General features: G+C 43.0%; 10 protein-coding genes across 15 annotated transcripts; 6 read left to right on the forward strand and 4 right to left on the reverse strand.

Moving 5' to 3' along the window:
• Window positions 1–838: 838 nt before the first annotated feature.
• LOC108602481 (protein archease-like) lies at window positions 839–1644 on the reverse strand. Its single transcript, XM_017990605.1, has 3 exons — window positions 1561–1644; window positions 1469–1493; window positions 839–1404 (listed from the first exon to the last, which is right to left on the reverse strand). The coding sequence occupies exons 1-3, from the start codon at window positions 1613–1615 to the stop codon at window positions 1014–1016; spliced, it is 471 nt and encodes a 156-aa protein (XP_017846094.1). The 5' UTR covers window positions 1616–1644; the 3' UTR covers window positions 839–1013.
• Window positions 1645–1780: 136 nt separating this feature from the next.
• Window positions 1781–10388, forward strand: LOC108603367 (transcription initiation factor TFIID subunit 1). Of its 5 annotated transcripts, none has more exons than XM_017992125.1 (14): window positions 1781–2004; window positions 2188–2510; window positions 2564–2707; window positions 2764–3595; window positions 3653–4036; window positions 4093–4813; window positions 4874–5146; window positions 5203–7285; window positions 7407–7549; window positions 7605–7938; window positions 8629–8730; window positions 9272–9460; window positions 9552–9626; window positions 9746–10388. In XM_017992125.1, exons 1-14 carry the CDS (start codon window positions 1814–1816, stop codon window positions 10294–10296), a joined length of 6345 nt encoding a protein of 2114 aa, XP_017847614.1. In that variant the 5' UTR covers window positions 1781–1813; the 3' UTR covers window positions 10297–10388. The 5 variants fall into 5 exon arrangements, with proteins under 5 accessions (XP_017847614.1, XP_017847616.1, XP_017847617.1 ...); XM_017992127.1 differs by having other exon boundaries at window positions 2570–2707; XM_017992128.1 differs by lacking the exon at window positions 9552–9626.
• LOC108603371 (density-regulated protein homolog) lies at window positions 10341–10948 on the forward strand. The gene has a single exon (XM_017992134.2). The coding sequence runs from the start codon at window positions 10402–10404 to the stop codon at window positions 10933–10935; it is 534 nt and encodes a 177-aa protein (XP_017847623.1). The 5' UTR covers window positions 10341–10401; the 3' UTR covers window positions 10936–10948.
• A 204-nt stretch (window positions 10949–11152) lies between these two features.
• On the reverse strand, window positions 11153–11895 carry LOC108603370 (probable peptidyl-tRNA hydrolase 2). The gene is made up of 2 exons (XM_017992133.1): window positions 11605–11895; window positions 11153–11544 (listed from the first exon to the last, which is right to left on the reverse strand). The coding sequence occupies exons 1-2, from the start codon at window positions 11776–11778 to the stop codon at window positions 11173–11175; spliced, it is 546 nt and encodes a 181-aa protein (XP_017847622.1). The 5' UTR covers window positions 11779–11895; the 3' UTR covers window positions 11153–11172.
• Window positions 11896–11967: 72 nt separating this feature from the next.
• LOC108603368 (signal peptidase complex catalytic subunit SEC11A) lies at window positions 11968–13054 on the forward strand. The gene is made up of 4 exons (XM_017992131.2): window positions 11968–12209; window positions 12272–12531; window positions 12588–12765; window positions 12821–13054. The coding sequence occupies exons 1-4, from the start codon at window positions 12141–12143 to the stop codon at window positions 12869–12871; spliced, it is 558 nt and encodes a 185-aa protein (XP_017847620.1). The 5' UTR covers window positions 11968–12140; the 3' UTR covers window positions 12872–13054.
• A 20-nt stretch (window positions 13055–13074) lies between these two features.
• On the reverse strand, window positions 13075–13662 carry LOC108603369 (bifunctional transcriptional activator/DNA repair enzyme Ada). The gene has a single exon (XM_017992132.1). The coding sequence runs from the start codon at window positions 13642–13644 to the stop codon at window positions 13090–13092; it is 555 nt and encodes a 184-aa protein (XP_017847621.1). The 5' UTR covers window positions 13645–13662; the 3' UTR covers window positions 13075–13089.
• A 45-nt stretch (window positions 13663–13707) lies between these two features.
• LOC108603373 (cytochrome c oxidase assembly protein COX16 homolog, mitochondrial) lies at window positions 13708–14191 on the forward strand. The gene is made up of 2 exons (XM_017992135.1): window positions 13708–13902; window positions 13956–14191. The coding sequence occupies exons 1-2, from the start codon at window positions 13784–13786 to the stop codon at window positions 14143–14145; spliced, it is 309 nt and encodes a 102-aa protein (XP_017847624.1). The 5' UTR covers window positions 13708–13783; the 3' UTR covers window positions 14146–14191.
• A 139-nt stretch (window positions 14192–14330) lies between these two features.
• LOC108601800 (nuA4 complex subunit EAF3 homolog) lies at window positions 14331–15970 on the forward strand. 2 transcript variants are annotated; one of them, XM_017989735.1, is made up of 4 exons: window positions 14331–14416; window positions 14473–14587; window positions 14646–14761; window positions 14819–15970. In XM_017989735.1, the coding sequence occupies exons 1-4, from the start codon at window positions 14347–14349 to the stop codon at window positions 15865–15867; spliced, it is 1350 nt and encodes a 449-aa protein (XP_017845224.1). In that variant the 5' UTR covers window positions 14331–14346; the 3' UTR covers window positions 15868–15970. The 2 variants fall into 2 exon arrangements, with proteins under 2 accessions (XP_017845224.1, XP_017845225.1); XM_017989736.1 differs by having other exon boundaries at window positions 14822–15970.
• LOC108601801 (ribosome biogenesis protein TSR3 homolog) lies at window positions 15950–16890 on the reverse strand. Its single transcript, XM_017989737.1, has one exon. It carries the CDS (start codon window positions 16771–16773, stop codon window positions 15967–15969), a length of 807 nt encoding a protein of 268 aa, XP_017845226.1. The 5' UTR covers window positions 16774–16890; the 3' UTR covers window positions 15950–15966.
• Window positions 16891–17146: 256 nt separating this feature from the next.
• On the forward strand, window positions 17147–21877 carry LOC108604385 (centrosome-associated zinc finger protein CP190). Its single transcript, XM_017993841.1, has 5 exons — window positions 17147–17235; window positions 17777–18300; window positions 18358–19405; window positions 19474–20432; window positions 20493–21877. Exons 2-5 carry the CDS (start codon window positions 17899–17901, stop codon window positions 21504–21506), a joined length of 3423 nt encoding a protein of 1140 aa, XP_017849330.1. The 5' UTR covers window positions 17147–17235; window positions 17777–17898; the 3' UTR covers window positions 21507–21877.
• Window positions 21878–22049: the final 172 nt, after the last annotated feature.

The following is a 22049-nucleotide window of genomic DNA, read 5'->3' on the forward strand; positions in this document are numbered from 1 at the left end:
GTTTTTATTCGCGTACGCGACCCGTTTAAAAACAGCGAGAAATAAGCAACTTATGTGTGTATTGGTAATGGTGCTTGCCCGTTGTCGCTCGTACGTGTTTTATTGCCTGCTTCGCTTTTGATACTTTGTTTGTTCTTTTACACACATTTTCTTGTACTCAGCGTTGCTTTCGAGACCCCATCAAATGCCGCGATTATTACGACGGTTTAAAAAGAGCCCGCTTTATATATTAAAGCAGCTTTAGGGTAAGTGACTAAGTAAATGTAAAATTAATCGGTTCGCAGGCACTTACACGTGAATAGCGCGCCGTTTTTGTTTTGTTTACTGTTAAATTGATGTGCCTTAACAGCTTGGAAATCAGCTGTTGTATCAGCTGTTATGTTATGTTATGTAAATCACTGTTTAGACGCTGTTAGTGACAGTGTGTAAACAAAAAGATCTGGCAGCGCTGCTTTCGAACTTTTTAACAGCTGAGGCCGGAATTTCAACAAGTGTGTGATTATTTGCAAAACTTAAAATAGTTATAGAACATAAAAATTTATACTACCAGCGAGGCCATAATTTGTTAAGCCTTTTAAACTTAAAGCCTAAGTAACCACTTCAACATAAAAAAAACTGGATGTATAAATTTCAGCAAATCTGTTTCGAATTTTTGAAATGTCAAATTTTGCTCACACGTAATGGACTGTGGAGACGGTCAAAGCGCATTTATTGCAAAAAATTAAGCTTGCAAAAAGGGTAGCAAAGATCCCTAACTGCATTGCTAGCCGCAATAACAAATGAATGCGTTTTTCAAAAGTCATTCAACTTGAGAACTTTTTGGGGTGCAATTCTGAAAAAAAAAATAGTCAGCGTCTTATTGTGATTGCATTTTTTTTGGGCATTTCGCTTATGATTAATGTGTACAGGGGTGAATGCAAATAACGCTCAGTTAAGTACAACAACAATGTCAAACAAATTTAATACCTTAAAAAGAATGAGACGTCTCGCCAGCTCGATTGTCGCCTTTGTTATCAAATATCAATTATAACAAACACTTCGTAGTGGTTGCGCTCCTTGTCCTGCACTACTTGCATTGCCGAGTAAGTGATGGCTTTCACTTCTGTCCCTTGTGGATGTTTTCCCAGCTCAAAAGGTTCTCCGTAGCAGCGGCATACAATTTCAAAGTTGTCCAAATCAAATTTGGTGATTTCCAGTTTCTTGCACACCAAGAACGGTTCAACGGAGAACAAATAAAGCAACTCATCCAGAAAGTGAAACAGCAAGCCCTCAATGTCATCTCCCTTGGCCTCGATCTCAAAGCATGATTCCACCGATACGTATTCCAGTTCTGTCATGTACCCAAACATGGCCACGCCACATTGCTCGAACGCCTCCTGAAGACTGCTGCCCCAGCCATGTAATCTATTAAAGTAAAAATCAATAGATGATTAATCCTTTAAAAACCAGCACGTGGGGGCTTACTCACTGTACATCGGCGGTGTGATCTAAATCTAATCAGAACATTTACAAACAAGCAATTAGACAATTAAAATAGTACAATTTATGTATATGACTTACACTCATATTTAGTTTCTGGCAGCAGAAAGTTCTCCTTACTAAATTCTACCTCCATGTTTAATATAAATAACTTTAATGTTTTATTTCGTCAGACAATGCAAATTGTAAACAAAATGTTAAGTAAGGGCTGGAAAAGCGAAAATAATAATATCGATAATAATCGATATAAACATATCGTTGTGTCGATATAAAAAGCAATTTATTTTTATTCTTCGCGTCGACAGGTTAATTGTAAGCAATATTGTTAAATATAATGGATACCGGCTCGGATAACGATAGCGATGATGGTTCCATTAACGGGGGCAATGGGGCCAATGATATGAGCATGGATTTGACCGGCATACTCTTCGGCAACATTGATTCCGAAGGCAAGCTGCTTGACGATGATGAGCAGGGACAAACATTTGGAGCCGAATTACGTGAAAATCTAAGTTCACTGTCAAAGTAAGTGTTTGTGCACAGCTAAAGTGTTAATAAAACAGCGGATTAAATATATTATGTATATATTGATGAGAAAGAAAAAAAAAACACACTTTGTCAAGTAGAGCGCTAGAGCAAACATCTTTGCGCACACACACACACACACATGCAAATACATGTAGCATTATAAATATGAATCTATTTCAGATTGGGTCTAAATTCAATGCTCCATGAAGTTATCGACCAGAATGATAGCAAAAATATAGACGAAGAAGCTGAAGAGAAACCACAGCCTGACTCCAGTGGCAATTTAAGTGTTTTTGATGCTTTGAAAGCTGGTTTAACAAATGATGATGATGATGATGGTGTTATTAAGGCACAAGACGATGCTATTGATTACTCGGATATTAATGAGTTATCTGAGGACTGCCCGCGGTCACCACCGCCACTACTTGAGATACAAACTAGTACACCCACATTTGATGATTTGGAAGATGCCATACCGGCAAGCAAAGTAGAGGCCAAGCCAAGTGAGTACATAAATAAATTCCTTAAATGCTTTAATAAATAGTGTTATTTCTAGCAAAAGATGATAAAGAGTTGATGCCGCCACCCAGTACACCCATGCGTGGCGCCTCCACCACACCAAATGGCGCAGAGGATGTCAATGGCAAGACCAACAGCAGTGAATCTCCTGCCAACGATGCGAAAGCAGCAGAAGCCAAAGGTTCTACATAAAACGATTTGATTAAAAACAAAATTTACTCAAACTCAAATTTACAGACGCCGATCGTCGTTTGGATACACCTTTGGCGGATATACTGCCGTCCAAGTATCAAAATGTGGATGTGTGTGAACTGTTTCCAGACTTTCGACCACAGAAGGTGCTGCGCTTTTCACGTCTTTTTGGCCCGGGCAAGCCTACAAGCTTGCCACAGATATGGCGTCATGTGCGCAGGCGACGACGTAAGCGCAATCAGTCTCGCGACCATAAGACAAGCAATGCTGCTGGCTCGGACTCACCAAGTGATACGGACGAACCGAGACGTCGTGGCTTTGATATTTACTTTGGAGCAGACCCAACGCCGGCAGACTGCATGTCCGATGATGAGGACAAGTTGCTGGGCGACTTAAATAGCGAGGATGTACGTCAGGATGGTCCAGAAAATGGTGAAAACAGCGATCAGAAGCCCAAAGTGGCTGACTGGCGTTATGGTCCAGCACAAATCTGGTACGACATGCTGGAAGTGCCCGACTCCGGCGAAGGTTTCAACTATGGCTTTAAAATCAACCAACAGAACAAACAATCTAACGACTATAAGCTGCAAGATGTTGACGTGAACGTAGAGGTTAGCATAGCAGATGATGCCTTCCTGATGGTATCACAGCTTCACTGGGAAGATGATGTGGTCTGGGATGGCAATGACATTAGGGCAAAAGTGCTGCAGAAGCTTAATTCCAAAACAAATGCAGCGGGCTGGCTGCCATCCAGCGGTTCACGCACTGCTGGCGCCTTTAGTCAACCCGGCAAATCAGCAATGCCTGTGGGCAGCAACAGCAACAATCCAAGCGGCAACAGCAAGCAGAGCAGCGCTACCAAAAAGGCGTTGCAAAGGTAAGTTGCTAGCTGCTCTAATATAAATTGATTAACAAAATCTCATGCTGCTTACAGCGCGGCGCAAAATAAACAAGTGGAGGCACCCGACGATACCTGGTACAGTCTGTTTCCCGTGGAGAACGAGGAGCTCATTTATCACAAATGGGAGGATGATGTCATTTGGGATGCACAGCAGATGAACAAAGTGCCCAAGCCCAAGGTTTTAACGCTCGATCCCAATGATGAGAACATTATACTTGGCATACCCGATGACATAGATCCATCCAAGATTAACAAAAATATTGGACCGCCACCAAAAATCAAAATACCACATCCGCATGTAAAGAAATCGAAAATTTTGCTTGGCAAGGCTGGTGTCATCAATGTGCTGGCCGAAGATACGCCACCGCCGCCGCCCAAGAGTCCCGATCGCGATCCGTTTAATATATCCAATGACTCGTAAGTTAGTTTGCATGTTTTTTGGGCAACACTTATTTATTTTAATATAATTACAGTTACTACACACCCAAGACGGAGCCAACGCTGCGTCTTAAAGTGGGCGGAGGCAATCTCATACAGCATTCAACGCCAGTTGTGGAGCTGCGTGCACCATTTGTGCCCACGCACATGGGTCCCATGAAGCTGCGCAGTTTTCATCGTCCGCCGCTCAAGAAATACTCACATGGTCCATTGGCGCAGTCTATACCATTTGCAGTGAATCCGCTGATCAAGCATATTATGAAGAAAGCCAAACAGCGTGAAGTGGAACGCATTGCCTCTGGCGGTGGAGATGTATTCTTTATGCGCAATCCCGAGGATCTTAGCGGCAAGGATGGAGATATTGTGCTAGCCGAGTTCTGCGAGGAGCATCCGCCGTTGATGAATCAAGTGGGCATGTGCTCCAAAATCAAAAACTATTACAAGCGCAAGGCGGAAAAGGACAGCGGTCCACAGGCGGACTATGTGTACGGCGAGGTGGCATTTGCTCATACCAGTCCATTTCTGGGCATACTGCATCCTGGCCAGTGCATACAGGCGCTGGAGAACAACATGTATCGTGCGCCCATTTATCCGCACAAAATGGGGCATACGGACTTTCTCATCATACGCACACGCAACAATTACTGGATACGTCAAGTCAATGGTATCTTTACTGTTGGCCAAGAGTGTCCGCTGTATGAAGTGCCCGGGCCCAACTCCAAGCGTGCTAACAACTTTACGCGTGACTTTCTGCAGGTGAGTGCGAGATTCAATTGCATATAATAGTTCATTATTAAACGTTTTGCTATATATCAGGTGTTCATATATCGTCTGTTCTGGAAAAGTCGCGATAATCCGCGTCGCATACGCATGGACGATGTGAAGCGCGCCTTTCCCGCTCACTCGGAGAGCAGCATACGCAAACGTCTGAAGCAATGCGCTGACTTTAAGCGCACAGGCATGGACTCGAATTGGTGGGTGATCAAGCCAGAGTTTCGTTTGCCTTCCGAGGAGGAAATACGCGCTATGGTTTCGCCGGAACAATGCTGTGCCTACTTCAGCATGATAGCTGCTGAGCAAAGACTTAAGGTAAGCGCACTTGGCAAGCTTGTGGCTCAACATTGATTTTCATTTGCTTTGTGCAGGATGCGGGCTATGGTGAGAAATCGCTGTTTGCGCCACAGGAGGATGATGACGAGGAGGCGCAGCTGCTGGATGATGAAGTCAAAGTGGCGCCTTGGAACACCACACGCGCCTACATACAGGCCATGCGTGGCAAGTGTCTGCTTCAGTTGAGCGGACCAGCAGATCCCACGGGCTGTGGTGAGGGCTTCTCCTATGTGCGTGTGCCCAATAAACCAACGCAAACCAAGGAGGAGCAGGAGTCGCAGCCCAAGCGTTCGGTTACAGGCACAGATGCTGATTTGCGTCGCTTGCCGCTGCAGCGTGCCAAGGAGCTGTTGCGCAAGTTCAAGGTGCCCGAGGAGGAGATTAAGAAACTAACACGTTGGGAGGTTATCGATGTGGTGCGCACGCTCTCCACCGAAAAGGCGAAGGCAGGTGAAGAAGGCATGGATAAATTCTCGCGTGGCAATCGCTTTTCCATTGCGGAGCATCAGGAGCGCTATAAAGAGGAATGCCAGCGCATCTTTGATTTGCAAAATCGCGTGCTGGCCAGCTCTGAGATACTCTCCACTGATGAGGATGAGTCTTCCGCCTCGGAGGAGTCAGATCTGGAGGAGTTGGGCAAGAATTTGGAGAATATGCTGGCAAACAAGAAAACCTCAACACAATTGTCGCTGGAACGCGAAGAGCAGGAGCGTCAGGAACTGCTGCGGCAGCTGGATGAGGAGCACGGCGATGGCAGTAGCAAGGCGGCCAAGGCCAAGGAGGAGGCAACACAGCAGCCACTGGCCAATAACAATCATGGACGCATTTTGCGCATAACACGCACGTTCAAAGGCAACGATGGCAAGGAGTACACACGTGTGGAGACTGTGCGACGCCAGGCGGTGATAGATGCCTATGTAAAGATACGCACCACCAAGGATGATCAGTTTATCAAACAGTTTGCCACGCTGGACGAGCAGCAAAAGGAGGAAATGAAGCGCGAAAAGCGACGCATACAGGAGCAGCTGCGTCGCATTAAGCGCAATCAGGAACGCGAGCGTTTGGCGCAGCTGGCGCAGAATCAAAAGCTGCAGCCCGGCGGCATGCCCACATCGCTGGGTGATCCCAAGAGCTCGGGTGGTGCGCACAAGGAGCGTGATCATAGCCACAAGGAGGTTAGTCCATCGCGCAAAAAGTTCAAATTGAAGCCCGATCTGAAGCTCAAGTGCGGCGCCTGTGGTCAGGTGGGACATATGCGCACCAACAAGGCGTGTCCACTCTACACGGGCATGCAGAGCAGTCTCTCGCAGTCGAATCCCTCGCTGGCCGACGAGATGGATGAGCAAAGCGAAAAGGAGCTCAACATTGATGACGACGATCTGGTCAATGTCGATGGCACCAAGGTTACGCTCAGCAGCAAAATACTTAAGCGTCATAGCCAAATGGAGGAGGGCAAGCGACGTGGTGGCCTAACCCTGAAGGTGCCACGCGATGCTATGGGCAAGAAGAAGCGTCGCATGGCCAACGAAGTGCACTGCGACTATTTGCAGCGTCACAACAAGACCGCCAATCGCAGACGCACCGATCCCGTTGTGGTGCTCTCCTCCATACTCGAGCATATACTCAATGAGCTGCGCACCATGCCGGATATAACTCCATTTCTGTTTCCCGTCAATGCCAAAATGGTGCCGGACTATTATCGGGTGGTCACCAAGCCCATGGACTTGCAATCAATGCGTGAATCTATACGCCAGCGACGCTACACAAACCGCGAAGTTTTTCTAGAGGATCTCAAACAGATTGTGGACAACTCGGTCATCTATAATGGACAAAACAGCGCGTACACGGCCAATGCGCAGCGCATGTTCAATCGCTGCTTTGAGCTGCTCGCTGAGCGCGAAGATAAACTTATGCGTCTGGAGAAGGCAATCAATCCGCTGTTGGACGATGACGATCAAGTCGCCTTGAGTTTCATATTTGAGAAGCTGCATACGCAGGTTAGGGCGCAATCAGAGAGTTGGCCCTTCCATAAACCAGTGAATAAGAAGGTTATCAAGGATTACTATATGGTTATCAAGAATCCCATGGATTTGGAAACCATTGGCAAGAATATTGAGGGTAAGTAATAAACGTAGAACGGACTAAGTTGGGTATTCATATTCGAAAAGGTTTATTTAAAATCTCTTATTAAAACTATTCCTATTTTAAGTTTAAATAACAAATATATCTAACTTTACAGCTCATGCCTATCACAGTCGTGCCGAGTACTTGGCGGATATTGAACTTATAGCCGCCAATTGTGAGCAATATAATGGCAGTGAAGCGCAGTATACCAAATATGCCAAGACAATGGTTATGTATGCACAATCGCAGCTATTGGAGGTAAGTGCTTAAATCGTTATATAAACAATTTAATTAATTTATGCAATTTGCACAGTTCGCTGACCACTGCAATCAACTGGAGGAAAATATACTGAAGACACAGGAACAGGCACGCGCTAATGCGCCTGAGTTTGAGGAAGCCTGGGGCAATAATGATTACGATTCAAATATGGATCGTGGCAGTCGCGCCAGCTCACCTGGCGATGATTACATTGATGTTGAGGGCAATCCCGGCAGTCTGGTCAATACCAATTCCATACATCGCAGCATGGGCGCCGATAGCAACTTGGCGTTCGCACCAACGCCAATTCGCAAGTCGGCTGCCATGCTCGCCGATGTGAAGCGAGGACGTGGTCGTCCGCGCAAGCAACGCGAAACGGTCGAAGAGGGTATGTTCTGTTTGCAGCTACTGGCAAATAATCAAACCAATACTAATACGCAAGTTGGCTCACAACAACTTTGTATATACTCTATCAATTTATCTTTGGTCTTGGTATCACACTTTGCCTGTTCAAGCTTTATTCCCACATCCTTGTTATGTATGTAGCAGTAACTTGGCTTACATACATGCAACAATACATACATACAAACTACATTACATTTTAGGGTTACGGTCAGTAGTATTTTTTTTTTAACTAATCTTATATAACAGGCGCCATAAGTTTGATTATTACTTTGCTTAAGGTGCCTGCTATATATTTTCTTTAAATGGCAAAGCAACTTCAAATCTCATACTTTATAATAAATACTAATCTGTTTTTTCAAATGATGTCTCTCTATAATAATGTAAATAGTATAATGCATGAAATTTAGTCAAACCTTATCAAAAATTCATCCAGCGCCAGTCTCATACAAAATTTTTTTTTTAGTTTATATGCAGTTACAAAGAAAAATTTAATGTACATTATGCCTTGTATGCAATATTTACTTAGCATACATATATATTTTTTTTCATTTCAAAATCAAATTGCAAGCAGTTCAAAATTGTTTAAATATGTTGTACTATATTACATGTCACTATGAAGTGTTAGCTAAATTGCAAGAGCAAATGCAAACAAAACAATCAATTTATTTTCTAGTCAAAAGCCAAATTCCAGCTAAGCGTGGTCGTGGCCGTCCACGGAAGGACAGCTCTAACGGCTCTAACTTGAGTCAGACGCAAGCTTACTTTCTGGACGAAGGTAAGACTTATATGGCGTTAACAAATGTTTATAACACAGAGATTATAAACTGAGCTCTCATACACATTCACACACACACACACACACACACATGTTTAGTTTCTAAACCAAATTGATTAACACAGTTACACACACACACACACTTTCTCGTTTAATCCAGTGAAGCTTTCATACTAAATTCTAATTTGCATTGGTTTGGTATTGATTTATTTCGATTTTTACAAAATACACCAACACATAATCTTAACACTTAACACACATGCATTGGTTTCAGTTAATTAAGTTTGCTTCGTATTTAGTTTATAATAATTTGTATACTTTGATTTCGTATCGAACTTTAGTTTTGTATACTTGATAGCTTTTTGCATTTGTTATATTATCTAGTTTTTTTTACTATAAATTATTTTTATATTTAATATAAAATTTTTATGGTTTGCTTTTTATGCATTGGCAGCATTTTCAGTTCAGTTGGTAATGTTAAAATTTGTGCAAGTGCTTTTAAGTAATATTAAAACTTTGCTTTATTTATAACAAATATTAGACCTGCAATGTTCTACGGATGATGATGAGGACAACGAGGATGACTTCCAGGAAGTTTCAGAGGATGAGAATAACGCCGCCAATATATTGGATCAGGGCGAACGCATGCAGTCCAACAGTGAGACCATGGACTATATTGATCCCAAGAACATCAAGACAGAGATTGACGTTGAGCAAGCACAAACAGCTGGTGGGTTAAACGAATGTCAACAGTCTGGCCTGTCAATTGTAGTTTATATTAAATTGCATTTGTATTTTCTTGCAACATTTGTCGAGCATAGAGGACACATTCGGCGAGGATGATAGTCAGCAAGTGGCTCTAGCAATGGTGCAGTTGAGTGCACAACAGCTGCAAGGTTTATATGCGACCCAAATATTATTAACAATTGCGCTTTTGTTTATGCCTGTGTTCATTTTTATTAAGACCCGCTTACTTTAACTATTACTTATGCTTGCTTTGTGTTATGATTTGCAGATGAATCTATGGATGTAGATCCCAACTATGATCCGTCCGATTTTCTGGCCATGCACAAACCACGGCCAGCTTTTGCTGATTCATTCAATGCACAAGCAGCCTTCTCGGACTTTATGTCGCAGTCACAGGAGGACAATGGACAATTCAATTCATCGGATGCTAGCACTAGCGCAGCAGCCGCAGCCAATTTGGCCGCACATGAAGAGGAACTGCCACAGAATAGCAGCAGTAATAATGGCATGGGCATAGACGAGGATCTAGATATATCAGAGAGTGACGAGGAGGAAGATGGTGGTATTCGCATTAAAAAGGAGATTTTTGATGATTCAGAGCTAGCTGAGCAGCAGCAACAACAACAACAACAACAACAGCATCACCACTCAATGCAGGCATCGCAAATATATATGCTGGATGCATCCAATGAGCCAGCGCATGAATTGGACATGAGCCAGCCTGCGCCAGTTGTAGAGCAGCAGCAACAACAACAACAACAGCAGCAGCAGTCAGAACAGCCCCAAGGCGAGAATGACTACGACTGGATGACATTTTAGTCAAACTATTTAGAATTAGGTCTGAATTGTATGTACTTTCAAATGAGAACCTTTTTAACAATTAGTAAAATATAAGTCACGATAACATTTTAGTTAATTTTACAAATGAATTGTCAGCGAGAGCCAGCAGAATATCCGCTTGCTGTTAAATATTGCGGCAACTGCTCCATGCCGTTCGAATATTGCGAGTATTATGTGGAGTATGACAAATGCAAAGAGTGGCTGGCAAAGAATCATCCTGAAGACTATGAAAAATTATTGCTAAGAGAAGCTGCCGAGGCGACATGTGCAGGTGGAGAAAAGAAGCGTCAGACGCGTGGTGGCAAAGGGCTCGCGCGCTGTAAGAAGCTTAACGCCACCGATGAGGATGCAGCGCCCAAACGTGTCTGTCTTACATGCACCACGCGTGGCAAGAATAAGCGTGTTACGATTGTTGTAGGGCTGGCTGCCTATAAAATTGATTTACGTGCGGCTGCAAAATTCTTTGGCAACAAATTTGCCTGCGGTTCATCAGCTACAGGCACCGACGAAATTGTCATACAAGGCGATGTTAGGCAAGAGCTGCTAATGGTTATACCCGACAAGTGGCCTGAAGTGGCAGTTGAAGCTATTGTGGATTGTGACGAGAGTAAAAAATGAACGTAAATCATTTAAATTAAGAAAGACAGCATCACAAAGAATTTAATATGTATTAGCTTAGTTTTCAGTTTTAACGCAATAACGTATTAAATACTAAATTAACTTGCACTTTGTGACTGCCATTGTCTGCAACGTGCTCGTTAAGGTGTTCATAACACACCACACAGGCTCCCTATATTGCTTTGAGAATTTGAGGGCTTCTAATGAATCAGTTTTAAATATTTAAGCGTATGTGCTTTACAATAGCTTCAGATGGCCTGTCACACGATCGATATCGGCAGCAGCTGCTGGTCCAATGGCCAGCACAGTCTTTGAGTTTGGTTCGATCTGTGTGCGTCCAGCGTCGCGTATTAGACAGGTATTTAATTGATTTTTCTCTGCAGCACGTTTTATGGTCATTAGTTCGGCTTCACTCTCCACACGCACTGCAATTTTAGCACAGCCGCAGTTCTTCCAGGCACGAAGTAGGCGAGGTGTACATTTCACAGCTCTTTGGTAAGCACCAACCGCTCCATGCGAGCATTGGGAGGCTATTTTGCCCTTACCCATCTTCAAGTCGTTGCGCACGACTAACACCATTTTAAAGTTGTCGTTAAAGCCTCCAAAGTTCTGTAAGTAGCAGTAAACTGATGTGACACACTATTCTTTCGCATTCTTCAGTCTCCTTACTCTGTCAACCACAGCGGCTGCAGCACCTTCCTCTGATACATCAGATGATGTCGATGTATCAGACTTAGGGCAGGCGTCGCCTCTTTTAAGTGCATATTTGTAGCCGACAAAGAATGATATCATCACGGCCAGTCCATTTATGATTTGTGTAGTGTCTAGCAGTTTATCACCCATTATGACCTCAATCACTATTCAAATTATTTACAAAGTCCGTAAAAAGGGAGAAAAGCGCACGCACATGCACACCGGCAACGATAACAGCTGTGTACTTCGATAGCCTAGCAACAGGGCTGGCTGCTTCTTGGCAACCAACGATAAGTGTGCCCAACCTCCACCAGAATTATACGCTTTGGTCACATTGGTCACCCTACTGACGTGTCGGCTAACAAAAAAGGAACGCGTCGTCTGTCCGGCGCTATTGCAACAATTTTGTCTTCGTGGAACTAGTCCGGAATCTGCATGCAAAAATCGCATTAGCAAACCAACTTGTTTATATCATTTTGTAAGGCTGAACTAAGGACTTAAAGGGAGCCACCATGGGTTTAGCGAGCATGTTACAGATAGATGAGATGATGGGCGATTTCAATAGAATGAACAAACGCCAGGTAAATTACGGGTCGCATGCGGGTGAACACCAATATGGCTAACAAATGCTGTTTAATTATAGTCGCTCTACCAAGTGCTGAGCTTCGCTATGATTGTATCCTCTGCACTGATGATATGGAAGGGCCTCATGGTGGTTACCGGCAGTGAATCGCCCATTGTGGTAGTGCTCAGTGGCAGTATGGAACCGGCGTTCCATAGAGGCGATCTGCTCTTCCTTACCAACTACAAAGAGGAGCCAGTGCGCGTAGGTGAAATTGTTGTCTTCAAAGTAGAAGGGCGAGACATTCCCATTGTGCATCGTGTAATCAAATTGCACGAAAAGTAAGCTTGCTATTAATCTTTCTATAGAATCTTTGATTATACATTTTACGCTATAGGGAGGATGGCACAGTGAAATTCCTAACCAAGGGCGATAATAACAATGTAGATGATCGAGGATTGTATGCGCCTGGACAGATGTGGCTAACGAAAAAAGACATTGTTGGCCGTGCTAGAGGGTTTTTGCCTTATGTCGGCATTATTACAATATTTATGAACGAATATCCTAAAGTGAAGGCAAGTAATCTTCAGACACGCAATAAACAATATCTAACTATTCTCTGATTTACAGTGGGCTATACTCTCGGTCTTGGCGATTTTCGTGTTACTCCATCGGGAATAGAAACAGTTTACTATATCTAGTAGGTACAATTTAAGTAGGATCTGCGTGCATAGTGTTGCCGGGGATGTTGCACAATCTCGAGTCTGTTTTGCATTTCAGTTGATCTTTCCCAAAATTCTGTGCATTTCTTAATTTGTTTGAATATGATGCTACCAAGAAAACAAGTTCAAACCAGAGTTGAATTTCAATAAATGAATTTTTTAAAACTGTATTCCACTTTATCTCTCTGTATTTGCTTCATAGTTTAACAATTCACGCTTTAGTTCGCCGCCCCAGTGGTACTTGAGAGCACCGCTTTTGGACACAATGCGATGACATGGTATAAGTATTGATATTTCATTTTTGGCAACTGCGCTGGCAACTGCTCGCACTGCCTTAGGACGGCCCACAAGCTCAGCCAGCTCTGTATAGGTACATGTTTTGCCACAGCTGGTTTTCACAAGCTCATTCCAAACCGCCAGCTGTAAATCTGTGCCTTTAACTGCAAGCTCAATAGTGGGAAGGTTTTCCTTATCGCTAGCAAAGATTTTGCTGCACTTGGCTAAGACCGATGCATCTGGTATAAGTTCAATCTTTGGCCAGCGTTGTTGCACTTCCTCCAACGAAGTCTTTTCATCATTTTGCACGAAATACAAAAGACAAATTGCGTCGTTACCTGTTAGACCAAGTAATAATTTCCCAAATGTTGTCGCAACAAAGCCATACTTTATATTGAGGGGGAGTGCCTTCAATGGCTTAATTGACACTCTCACATGCGGATTAATCCAAACCATAGCTTAATATTCAAAAGGTTTCTCAATATACATTTCCAAAACAATGGGCGCCGAGAAATCGATATCGGATGTAATCGGTCTGCTTCTTTCGAGAGCCCTGGCCATTTGTTATCATTTCATAACAATAATAAACAAAAACATGTCGTTTACACAAAAGCTTAACTATTACGCCAACAAAAAGTCTTTCAAATACGGCGTGCCCTTTCTTGTTATGATAGTAGCTGGTTCTTTTGGGTTGCAGCAGTTTTCCAGCTTAAGGTAAGTCGGATAACTTTAGCATAAATATCCAACTAAAATGGATTGTCTTACAGGTATCAATACGCTAAAATACAGCCTGTTTCACCAGAAGAGATGAAAAAATATGGCGTGAAAATGAAGAAACGCCAAGACGTAACGCTTGAAACAGAATATAACAAAGTTCAGTCTATCGATATTGATAATTGGTCCAATAAGCGAGGCCCACGTCCCTGGGAGGAGGAGGAACTGGCGAAAAAATCTTAGTTACACACTTAAATGTGAAACGCTTATTTAATATTAAGTTGTTAAATACAGATTATTACAAAAAATAATGAATGTGTTTTGGTTTATCTGTGTTGGCGACATGTAGCCCTGGTATAACGTTATATTTGCATATACATATCAGGACTGCCAACTCGCGATAATAAGCAACGACGCCCTGGCATATATTTTCAACTGCATAAAATGGGAGAAGTAAAAACAGTGAAAATAGACAACTGGAATGCAATGGATGGTGCTAATTTGTTTACTGATGGTAATTATATATTAACTACAAAAAGGGCACAAATTTTTATGGAAATATGTTTGCAGGCGAGCGCGTACTCTGTTTCCACGGACCGCTCATTTATGAAGCCAAAGTACTCAAAACAAAAACCGAAATTACGCCGGTTGAATATTACATACACTATGCGGGATGGAGCAAGAAGTAAGATTTGATGCATGGCTTAAGAATTAATATATTCTATTTATTTTCAAAAGCGCAGCTGGGACGAATGGGTACCTGAGAATCGTGTGCTGAAATACAATGATGAAAACATCAAACGACAAAAGGAGCTGGCAAGACTGTGTGGCGAACGGCAGAAGAAGGAGAACAAAAAGCGTGAGTGTAAAACAGTTGCTGTAGTTAGCAGGCTAATCGTTACATATTAACATTAAGTAGTTAGTGCCAAAGCTAAGAGAATGGAAAATGAATCGCGTGCTTCAACACCATCCAAAGATGGCAACACATCGTTGTCCCTGACAGGCGGCAATAGCAACAGCAGTGTTAGTAGCACGCCGACGCCAGTAGGTGTTGCTCCAAATGCCAAGCATGAAAGCGTCAGCACCAACAGCACAACAAGCAGTAGTACCTCAATCACAACCAGTCGTGGTAATCGCAAATCTATACATACAGCACGTCCAACTACGCCACAATCCGCAAGCAGTGACAAGAAAACCGAGAATTCTACAACGCCGATGGACACCACAGAAGATGAGATTACGATGCCTTTGCCCACTAAAACAAAGCGTATGAGCTCACATACCAGTGAGCGGAGTGTGGAACAGTCGCGTGCCAGTTCAACGGGTGTTTCCAGCGATTCAAGCGCACAAAGCCAACAGCAGCCACCAGCCGCAGCAGCAGCAGGAGCGACAGCTGTAAGTGGCAACGATGCGCCGTGTGTGGAAAGCGAAGAAACATATATAGCCAAGTTGGAGGTTAAAATCAAAATACCAGATGAACTGAAGCATTATCTAACCGATGACTGGTATGCTGTGGTGCGCGAGCATAAGCTTTTAGAGTTGCCCGCCAAAGTGACAGTACAGCAAATAGTCGATCAGTATTTGGCGTATAAGAAGTCGGTTAAGTCAACCAGCGCCAGCAAAGAGGTGGCTATTAACGATGTACTCGATGGAGTTTTAGAGTACTTTAATGTCATGCTCGGGTCGCAACTTCTATACAAATTTGAGCGCACACAATATGCGGATATTATGCAAAAGCATCCAGATACCTCACTATCCGAGCTATATGGCTCATTCCATTTATTGCGCTTGTTTGTGCGCATGGGATCCATGCTAAGCTATTCCTCATTAGATCAACCGGCTATGCAGGCGTTATTAGTGCATCTGCATGATTTTCTCAAATTTTTGGTCAAGAATAGCGCCATGTACTTTAGCATGAATAATTTTATCAATGTGGACCCCGAGTACGTGCGCAATGCACAGTAGACAACGCTGCAAATTCAAAATAAACTTTATTTAAGTGCAGCTTATATATGTAGATTTAGCTAAAACATACATAAGAAACTTGTATAAACTGAATAAACGTTATTTTTGCCCTGATTCACTTTCATCACTACTACTACTACTGCTACTGCTAGTTGGGTAAAACTCTTTGAGATCTCTGGGCTTATCTCGTTCCTTTTGTTCTGTCTCCAAGTATTCATTTTGCGCTTTTACTATCTCCTCGCTGCTTTGGCACGCTGCATACGCATTAAGCAGCTTCTCGTTCAGCTCTATGAAGGCATGACCCCAGGAGAATTTCCCCATAAACCAACGTGCCTCCTCTGTTAGGCCACATATGTACAGGGTAGCCGCTATGGCTTCCACGCAGCTCAGCTTGCAGGGCTTGCCATAGTTGATGGGATTCGCAGCCACTAGGAATGGCAATAGTCTTGGGTGTGGGCTACGCATTCTATTAAATGGCGTCTCATCAAGTTTTGCCCAGGAGCAGTCTATAACTGCCACACCTGCTGATGTGACTATATCGCGATCCTTGGGACTCACACATAGCTGTCCTACTGGCGACAGTACTAGGCCGGCAAACTTTTGACCCAAGCGCAAGTTTTCTATAAGTCCCAAGCGTGCCAGTTTACGCCCTGAACACTTTTTGGGATCACAGTGATTTAGATCCCACATAGCTACAGCAAAGTGCGGAGGCTTTCCCAAACTCTGTCCTCCACTCTCATCACCGGATGAAGTGGAACCAGAACTGTCGCTGTCATCTGATTCAGCCAGCTCATTGGCCTGCTCGGCAAAGCTACGTTCGCAATTGTGTTTTGATTTGACATTACGGTAGGAACCACCTGATGCGCCACCACCCCGTCTAGGCTTGCCTCGGTTTCGCGAGCTCATTTTAATTTTTAAGATAGGGTGTACTTAGCCTGTATAGGCGGCTAATGTAATTCAATAGATGAACTGTTTTTGTATTTGTTTTTAATTCTTCTCGGACCAAAAGCACAATGTGTTGCCGCTGTGTTGGTTAACGTTGTGAACTGAAACCAGCTGAAAGTGTAAGCCATAGAAATTTCGAATATGCTGCATAAATGTATCTATTAAAATTTAAATATATAATTGTAATATAGCGCATTTATTTTAGAGGTCGAAAAACGCATTTTAAATTGTAATATTTCCAACTGCTGGATGCAATTGCAGTTGAACAAGTTCAATTGAACAGTTCATTTCAATGGACTACTTTTTACTATCGAGCAGGGTGTTCGATAGATAACTGAAGGGTAACTCTGACGCCATCTTGTTTGTTTCATGAGAAAATTACAAATTTTGTCCGGTAAAAAGAGTGTGCAATAGCAATTACATGTATGTTTTATGCCAAATAAATCATTTAAAATGTTGTGCAATGAATGTTGAGTAGTTTACGTATAAGCGCAAATGAGAAATTGCTTAAAATAAAATATAAGAGTAACGATAACGATTGCGGGTTGCGTATGAGCGCTTGTGAAATTTCCCAGCGCCAATTTATTGAATAAAAAGCAAATTTAATAATAATAAGAGTTAAATAAATAAACAGTTTGTGTATGTGAACTATATAAGTATAATGAAATAATAATTAAGACATTTGTTGCATTGTTTCTTACATGTGCAACTCTTTTTACATGCTTGCATATGTATGTGTGCAACAATTTTTAAGGCCTTTTTATGTGCCGCAATTGCAGTGAAGGTCATGCAATGAAAATCAATGCAAGCGTCATTTGTGCGCTTGTGCTAAAAACTAAACCAACATAAATATTTAAATATATTAACTAATTTATTGTGTAAATGCTATATTGTTTTTTATATATCGACGTTGCCCTAAATGTGTGTCCTAAATTGAAATTTCCTGCCTCCAAACGGAGTACAGTTGCGCCAGCCGCACGCTAGAAAAGCCAAACAAACGACGATATCGCGACGGGGAGGCCGCGTTTGAAATAGAACTCAGCTTCATTTTAACGCTTGCAAGGATTTAATAAAACAAAACAAAAAATGGGTGAAGTAAAGTCCGTGAAAGTGGACAACTGGGGAGTCTTCTTTCTGCAGAAGCTGCAGAATTTCTTCAACAAAACGGACTATTGTGACTTGACGCTGCAGTTTCGTGATAATTCACAATTGAAAGTGCATCGACTGGTGCTAAGTGCGTGCACAGACTATTTCAATGTGCTGGAGCAGACATGTGAAACCATTGACGATGCACTCATTATGCCAGCCGAATTCCAAGCGGATGTGGTGGTGCCCATTGTTAATTTTATGTACACGGGAACGCTGGAATTCGAGCTTAAAATGTATGGCAAACTGTTGCGCACCGCCAAGGAGATGAATATGACGGTCCTGTTGAAACTGCTGGAGGCTCATCGTCGCACCATGGAAAATGTAAATCGACAACAAAGGGCAAGTATATTTAACACTGGTCGTAAGCCTTAAATTAATTTAAGTTTTATTTTTTAGCCGCCCAGTCCAAAGGGCATTAGACGTCGTCCTGTGGTGCCCAGCATCAATACACAGCAGCGTGCGCCCATAACGTCGTCGCTTAATCGTGGTGTGGTCACCGCAGCGCGCAGCAATGTACAACAGCGTACTGTTAATACACCCGCCATATTACGCTCCGGTGGTCTGAATAATCGCTCACCGTACGGAGACAATTCCCCATCAACCGTAACCAGCAAACAAGAGTCCACATCGCCTTTTGAGCAGCTTCGCAAGGGTTACAACAACAATAAGCGTCCAGCGCAAACCAGTTTATTGTCGCCGCCATCAAAGAAGCCCAGCTTGGAGGAGGTTAAAGAGTTTGCCGAGCAACAGCGCATGCGCAAGCAAATTGCCGCAGAATTTGGTGATCATGCTGATGCGGAATATGATAATATGCTCTATGATGATGTGCATGCGGGTTGCGATGATGATGATGACGATATGCCGCCACAGCCTTCAACATCCAAGCAGTCACAGCCACAGACGCCGCAACAGTCGCAATCTGGTGGCACACAGGCACAGGTGGAGCATGGCACCACTACCATCATACTCAAACAGGATTCACCCAGCCAAACGCCTACAATTATTGTCAAGGATTCCTCAAATGCTAAGCTTAATCATACTAAAATTATTGCTGAAGTGCTTCGACAATATCCGCACATTGTGAAGGGTCACAAGAATATAAAGCTAAAGATTATGCCCAACAGTCCCGTAGAGAAGCCAAGCATTAACATTAAACGCGGTTCGCCTGCAGCGGCGACGCCATCTACTAGCGCCAGTGTCAGTGCCAATTCGCCGCATAAGAAACTGCATGTTTCCTTTAAATCCGACAAGCCAATGATATCTACGCAACAGCAGCAGCAACAACAAAAGCCTGTTCTGAAATCAGCAGCAACAACAGTACAAGCGCCTGCAACAAGCATAACAGCAGCAGCAAGCACATCCGCAGCAGCAGCGATGCAGAAACGTCGCATTGACAGCAAAACAATGCATTCGCTTATATCACTCGGCGCTGAGAACACTACAGGTAAGCTTAATTTAATAGCCTCACTTTAATAAAAGACACATTTAATATTGCTTTATATATGTTTAAAGGTCCTTGGCTCTGCCTTCGCTGTGGTGTTAATGGACGTCCTATTAGCATACCATCGTATCGCGGTTTTCGGCGTCATTTGATCAACACACATAAGGAAACCATTGATCCAGCGCTCTGCGAGCACTGTGGCTGGCGCTCGTCCAACAATCGTGAACTTCATTTCCATATGTACAAAGAGCATCAGATCAAATCGCTATTGTACAACTTTGCCGAATGTGGGCTTTGCAATCGAACCTTCTTGAGCAAAACGGAGCTGGACAAGCACATAAATGAGGCGCATACGGATGAGAATAAACAGCAATGCATTTATTGTAATAAGATGTTTGCCCAGGAATTGCAGCTGTACCGGCACATGAAGAGCTCTCATAAGGCTCAAGCCTTGGAGGATGGCATTATCGATGAAACAGATGAGGAGTATTTAGGTTCACAAGATGAGGATGACGATGAACAAGAAGTGGAGTTAGAATCAGAGACGCCAGCGACTAGTGAGCAGTCCAAGGTGCGCATTTTATCCGACATTAGCTTGCCAGCTACGAGTGCCATGATGCAACAGCAGGAGACTAGCGAAGAATCAGTGCAGGAGCAGGAGGTCAAGTTTGTCAATGCCGAGGGCAATGAGGTTGAGCTAACGGAAGAGCAACGCAAAGAGATTTTGTCACAGCTAAATCAACAAGCGGGCACTACCACTGGTGGTGTGGTTATGGTGCTCAGCGAGCAAGATGGCGAGACCGAGGGCAAGCAGGATACGGATGCCAAGTCCAATGCAGGCACCGAGGAAGAATATGACGATAGTCAAATTTATAGCGAGCTAGCCGCTGCTGGCTCGGTGGAGAGCAGTAGCAAAAAAAGCGATGGGGCTGGGGACGAGAGCAAAGAGTCTATGGACAATTTGGAATGGGCTGAAAATTTGATATCAAAGCATGATGAATTGGAAACTGAACAGCAAAATAGCAAAGAAGTAAGTTATCTATGAAATACATATTATTTTTATATATATATAAACTAATGACTTTTGCAGCCAAAGCCAGAGAAACGTCGCGATGACATTAGAGAGAAACTAAAAGAGCTAACGGGTGACTGGAGCGAAGATGAAAACGATGAGGAGGACGAAGATGTGGATAGCAGCAAGCAAGCAATTGAAACAGCAACAACTGAAGAGAAAACAGAGGCAAAAACTACTGCAGTTGAGCCTGTGGCAGAGGTTGTAGAGGAGGAACAATCGCAGGCTGAAGAGGATGATATTGACTTGGCAATGCAAAGCTTACACACAGAATATACCGGGGAAGCTATAACAGTATCAACGCCACCAGTTGTTACCAGCGAAGCATCAGGTTCAGGTGATGTTAGCCAAACACAGTCGGAGCCAGAGCCAGAGAAAATGGATGTTGATGAGCAGCCGCAAGAGCAAGTTGAAAGCGAGGAAAAGCCTGCAGATATAGTAGAGCAATTAGCTACAGAAATAAAGGAAGAAGAAGTTAATGCGCAATATATCAAGGACGAAAGTCCGGAAGAGACGCAAGAAGAAAAAACTGATACGATGGTGTCCGGCATTACAGTGATTGCTGAGGCAGCGGCCACCCCTGAGGATGTGCATTTAGAAACGGAAAATATACGTAAAGAGTTACTTGATGAACTGATTGCCGAAGCGGAAGCGCCCGATGCTGATGCTATGCTCGAGGACACTCAACCGTTTCCCGGGGCGTCGGATACTCCACCAGCCGATGCAGTAATTGAACATGAAGATGCGCCAAGCAATGATGCTGCTGAAGCGGATGAAAGCCAACAGCAGGTGACAACAGCTACCGAAGAAAAAAGCGCTGAGCCCAACAGCAGCGATGCCGTTGCCAAAGAGGAAAACGCACAAGATGAAATTGCTGAAGTTAATAATGAGGAACTAACAACAGAGCCAGCGGGCACACAGGAGAAATTGAAGAGTCTCATGAGCGAATGGGGTGATGATGAAGAGGATAACGATAACCATGATGATGATGATGAGAATGGGGTTAGCGCTGCGACGAAGGAGCAACTTTAATTACTAGATTTATTTATGTTCTAAGGATCGCTTTGTTGTGCGCACGCATGCAAACTAGACATAAAAGTATACAGTTGACAAATCGATATATGTACATATATCCGTTACAAATTTACATTGACGGTTTACGGTTTCGTTTTGTGCAAGAATTTAAGAGGAAACAAAAACTGTACTGTATGCTATGAAACCTTTTGGCATTGCCATAAGCTATTTCAAGTTTTTACCACCAGCAATTGAAAACTATGAAAAATTTTACATACACACACACACACACACACAATATTATATATAAATGGACATTTACAATTTACATATATCAATGTGTAGTAGTTAAATAGGTGTTGTTGCAAGCAGAATATTGAAAAATATATATATATATTAATATATATTATACATGCATGTGCGTTTGTACACAAGCAATTATGTTTATGAAATGATGAAATTTCCAAGTTTTATTCTGCCTAGTAATACGAATTAAAAGAAGCGTATGTTTTTTTGATTCGACAAATAGGTTTAAGTATAACACAAACAACATTATATGTA

The sequence above is a fragment of the Drosophila busckii genome, chromosome 3R (genome assembly GCF_011750605.1).
Source record: "Drosophila busckii strain San Diego stock center, stock number 13000-0081.31 chromosome 3R, ASM1175060v1, whole genome shotgun sequence".
Taxonomy (NCBI): Eukaryota; Metazoa; Arthropoda; class Insecta; order Diptera; family Drosophilidae; genus Drosophila; species Drosophila busckii.

Bases quoted from the DNA above. Each gene is read 5' to 3' on its own strand.
- LOC108603369 (XM_017992132.1), bottom strand. From the start codon at position 13,644: ATGGTTTGGATTAATCCGCATGTGAGAGTGTCAATTAAGCCATTGAAG.
- LOC108603371 (XM_017992134.2), top strand. From the start codon at position 10,402: ATGAATTGTCAGCGAGAGCCAGCAGAATATCCGCTTGCTGTTAAATAT.
- LOC108601801 (XM_017989737.1), bottom strand. From the start codon at position 16,773: ATGAGCTCGCGAAACCGAGGCAAGCCTAGACGGGGTGGTGGCGCATCA.
- LOC108603368 (XM_017992131.2), top strand. From the start codon at position 12,141: ATGGGTTTAGCGAGCATGTTACAGATAGATGAGATGATGGGCGATTTC. The intron at 12,210-12,271 runs GTAAATTACGGG...GTTTAATTATAG, and splicing joins ATAGAATGAACAAACGCCAG to TCGCTCTACCAAGTGCTGAG. The intron at 12,766-12,820 runs GCAAGTAATCTT...TCTGATTTACAG, and splicing joins ACGAATATCCTAAAGTGAAG to TGGGCTATACTCTCGGTCTT.
- LOC108603367 (XM_017992125.1), top strand. From the start codon at position 1,814: ATGGATACCGGCTCGGATAACGATAGCGATGATGGTTCCATTAACGGG. The intron at 4,814-4,873 runs GTGAGTGCGAGA...GCTATATATCAG, and splicing joins TTACGCGTGACTTTCTGCAG to GTGTTCATATATCGTCTGTT. The intron at 8,731-9,271 runs GTAAGACTTATA...AACAAATATTAG, and splicing joins AGCTTACTTTCTGGACGAAG to ACCTGCAATGTTCTACGGAT.
- LOC108603373 (XM_017992135.1), top strand. From the start codon at position 13,784: ATGTCGTTTACACAAAAGCTTAACTATTACGCCAACAAAAAGTCTTTC. The intron at 13,903-13,955 runs GTAAGTCGGATA...ATTGTCTTACAG, and splicing joins CAGCAGTTTTCCAGCTTAAG to GTATCAATACGCTAAAATAC.
- LOC108602481 (XM_017990605.1), bottom strand. From the start codon at position 1,615: ATGGAGGTAGAATTTAGTAAGGAGAACTTTCTGCTGCCAGAAACTAAA. The intron at 1,494-1,560 runs GTAAGTCATATA...TGTTCTGATTAG, and splicing joins GCCAGAAACTAAATATGAGT to ATTTAGATCACACCGCCGAT. The intron at 1,405-1,468 runs GTGAGTAAGCCC...TTACTTTAATAG, and splicing joins GATCACACCGCCGATGTACA to ATTACATGGCTGGGGCAGCA.
- LOC108604385 (XM_017993841.1), top strand. From the start codon at position 17,899: ATGGGTGAAGTAAAGTCCGTGAAAGTGGACAACTGGGGAGTCTTCTTT. The intron at 19,406-19,473 runs GTAAGCTTAATT...ATATGTTTAAAG, and splicing joins CGGCGCTGAGAACACTACAG to GTCCTTGGCTCTGCCTTCGC. The intron at 20,433-20,492 runs GTAAGTTATCTA...TGACTTTTGCAG, and splicing joins AACAGCAAAATAGCAAAGAA to CCAAAGCCAGAGAAACGTCG.
- LOC108601800 (XM_017989735.1), top strand. From the start codon at position 14,347: ATGGGAGAAGTAAAAACAGTGAAAATAGACAACTGGAATGCAATGGAT. The intron at 14,417-14,472 runs GTAATTATATAT...ATATGTTTGCAG, and splicing joins TGCTAATTTGTTTACTGATG to GCGAGCGCGTACTCTGTTTC. The intron at 14,762-14,818 runs GTGAGTGTAAAA...ATTAACATTAAG, and splicing joins GAAGAAGGAGAACAAAAAGC to TAGTTAGTGCCAAAGCTAAG.
- LOC108603370 (XM_017992133.1), bottom strand. From the start codon at position 11,778: ATGGGTGATAAACTGCTAGACACTACACAAATCATAAATGGACTGGCC. The intron at 11,545-11,604 runs GTAAGGAGACTG...TGCTACTTACAG, and splicing joins CAGCCGCTGTGGTTGACAGA to AACTTTGGAGGCTTTAACGA.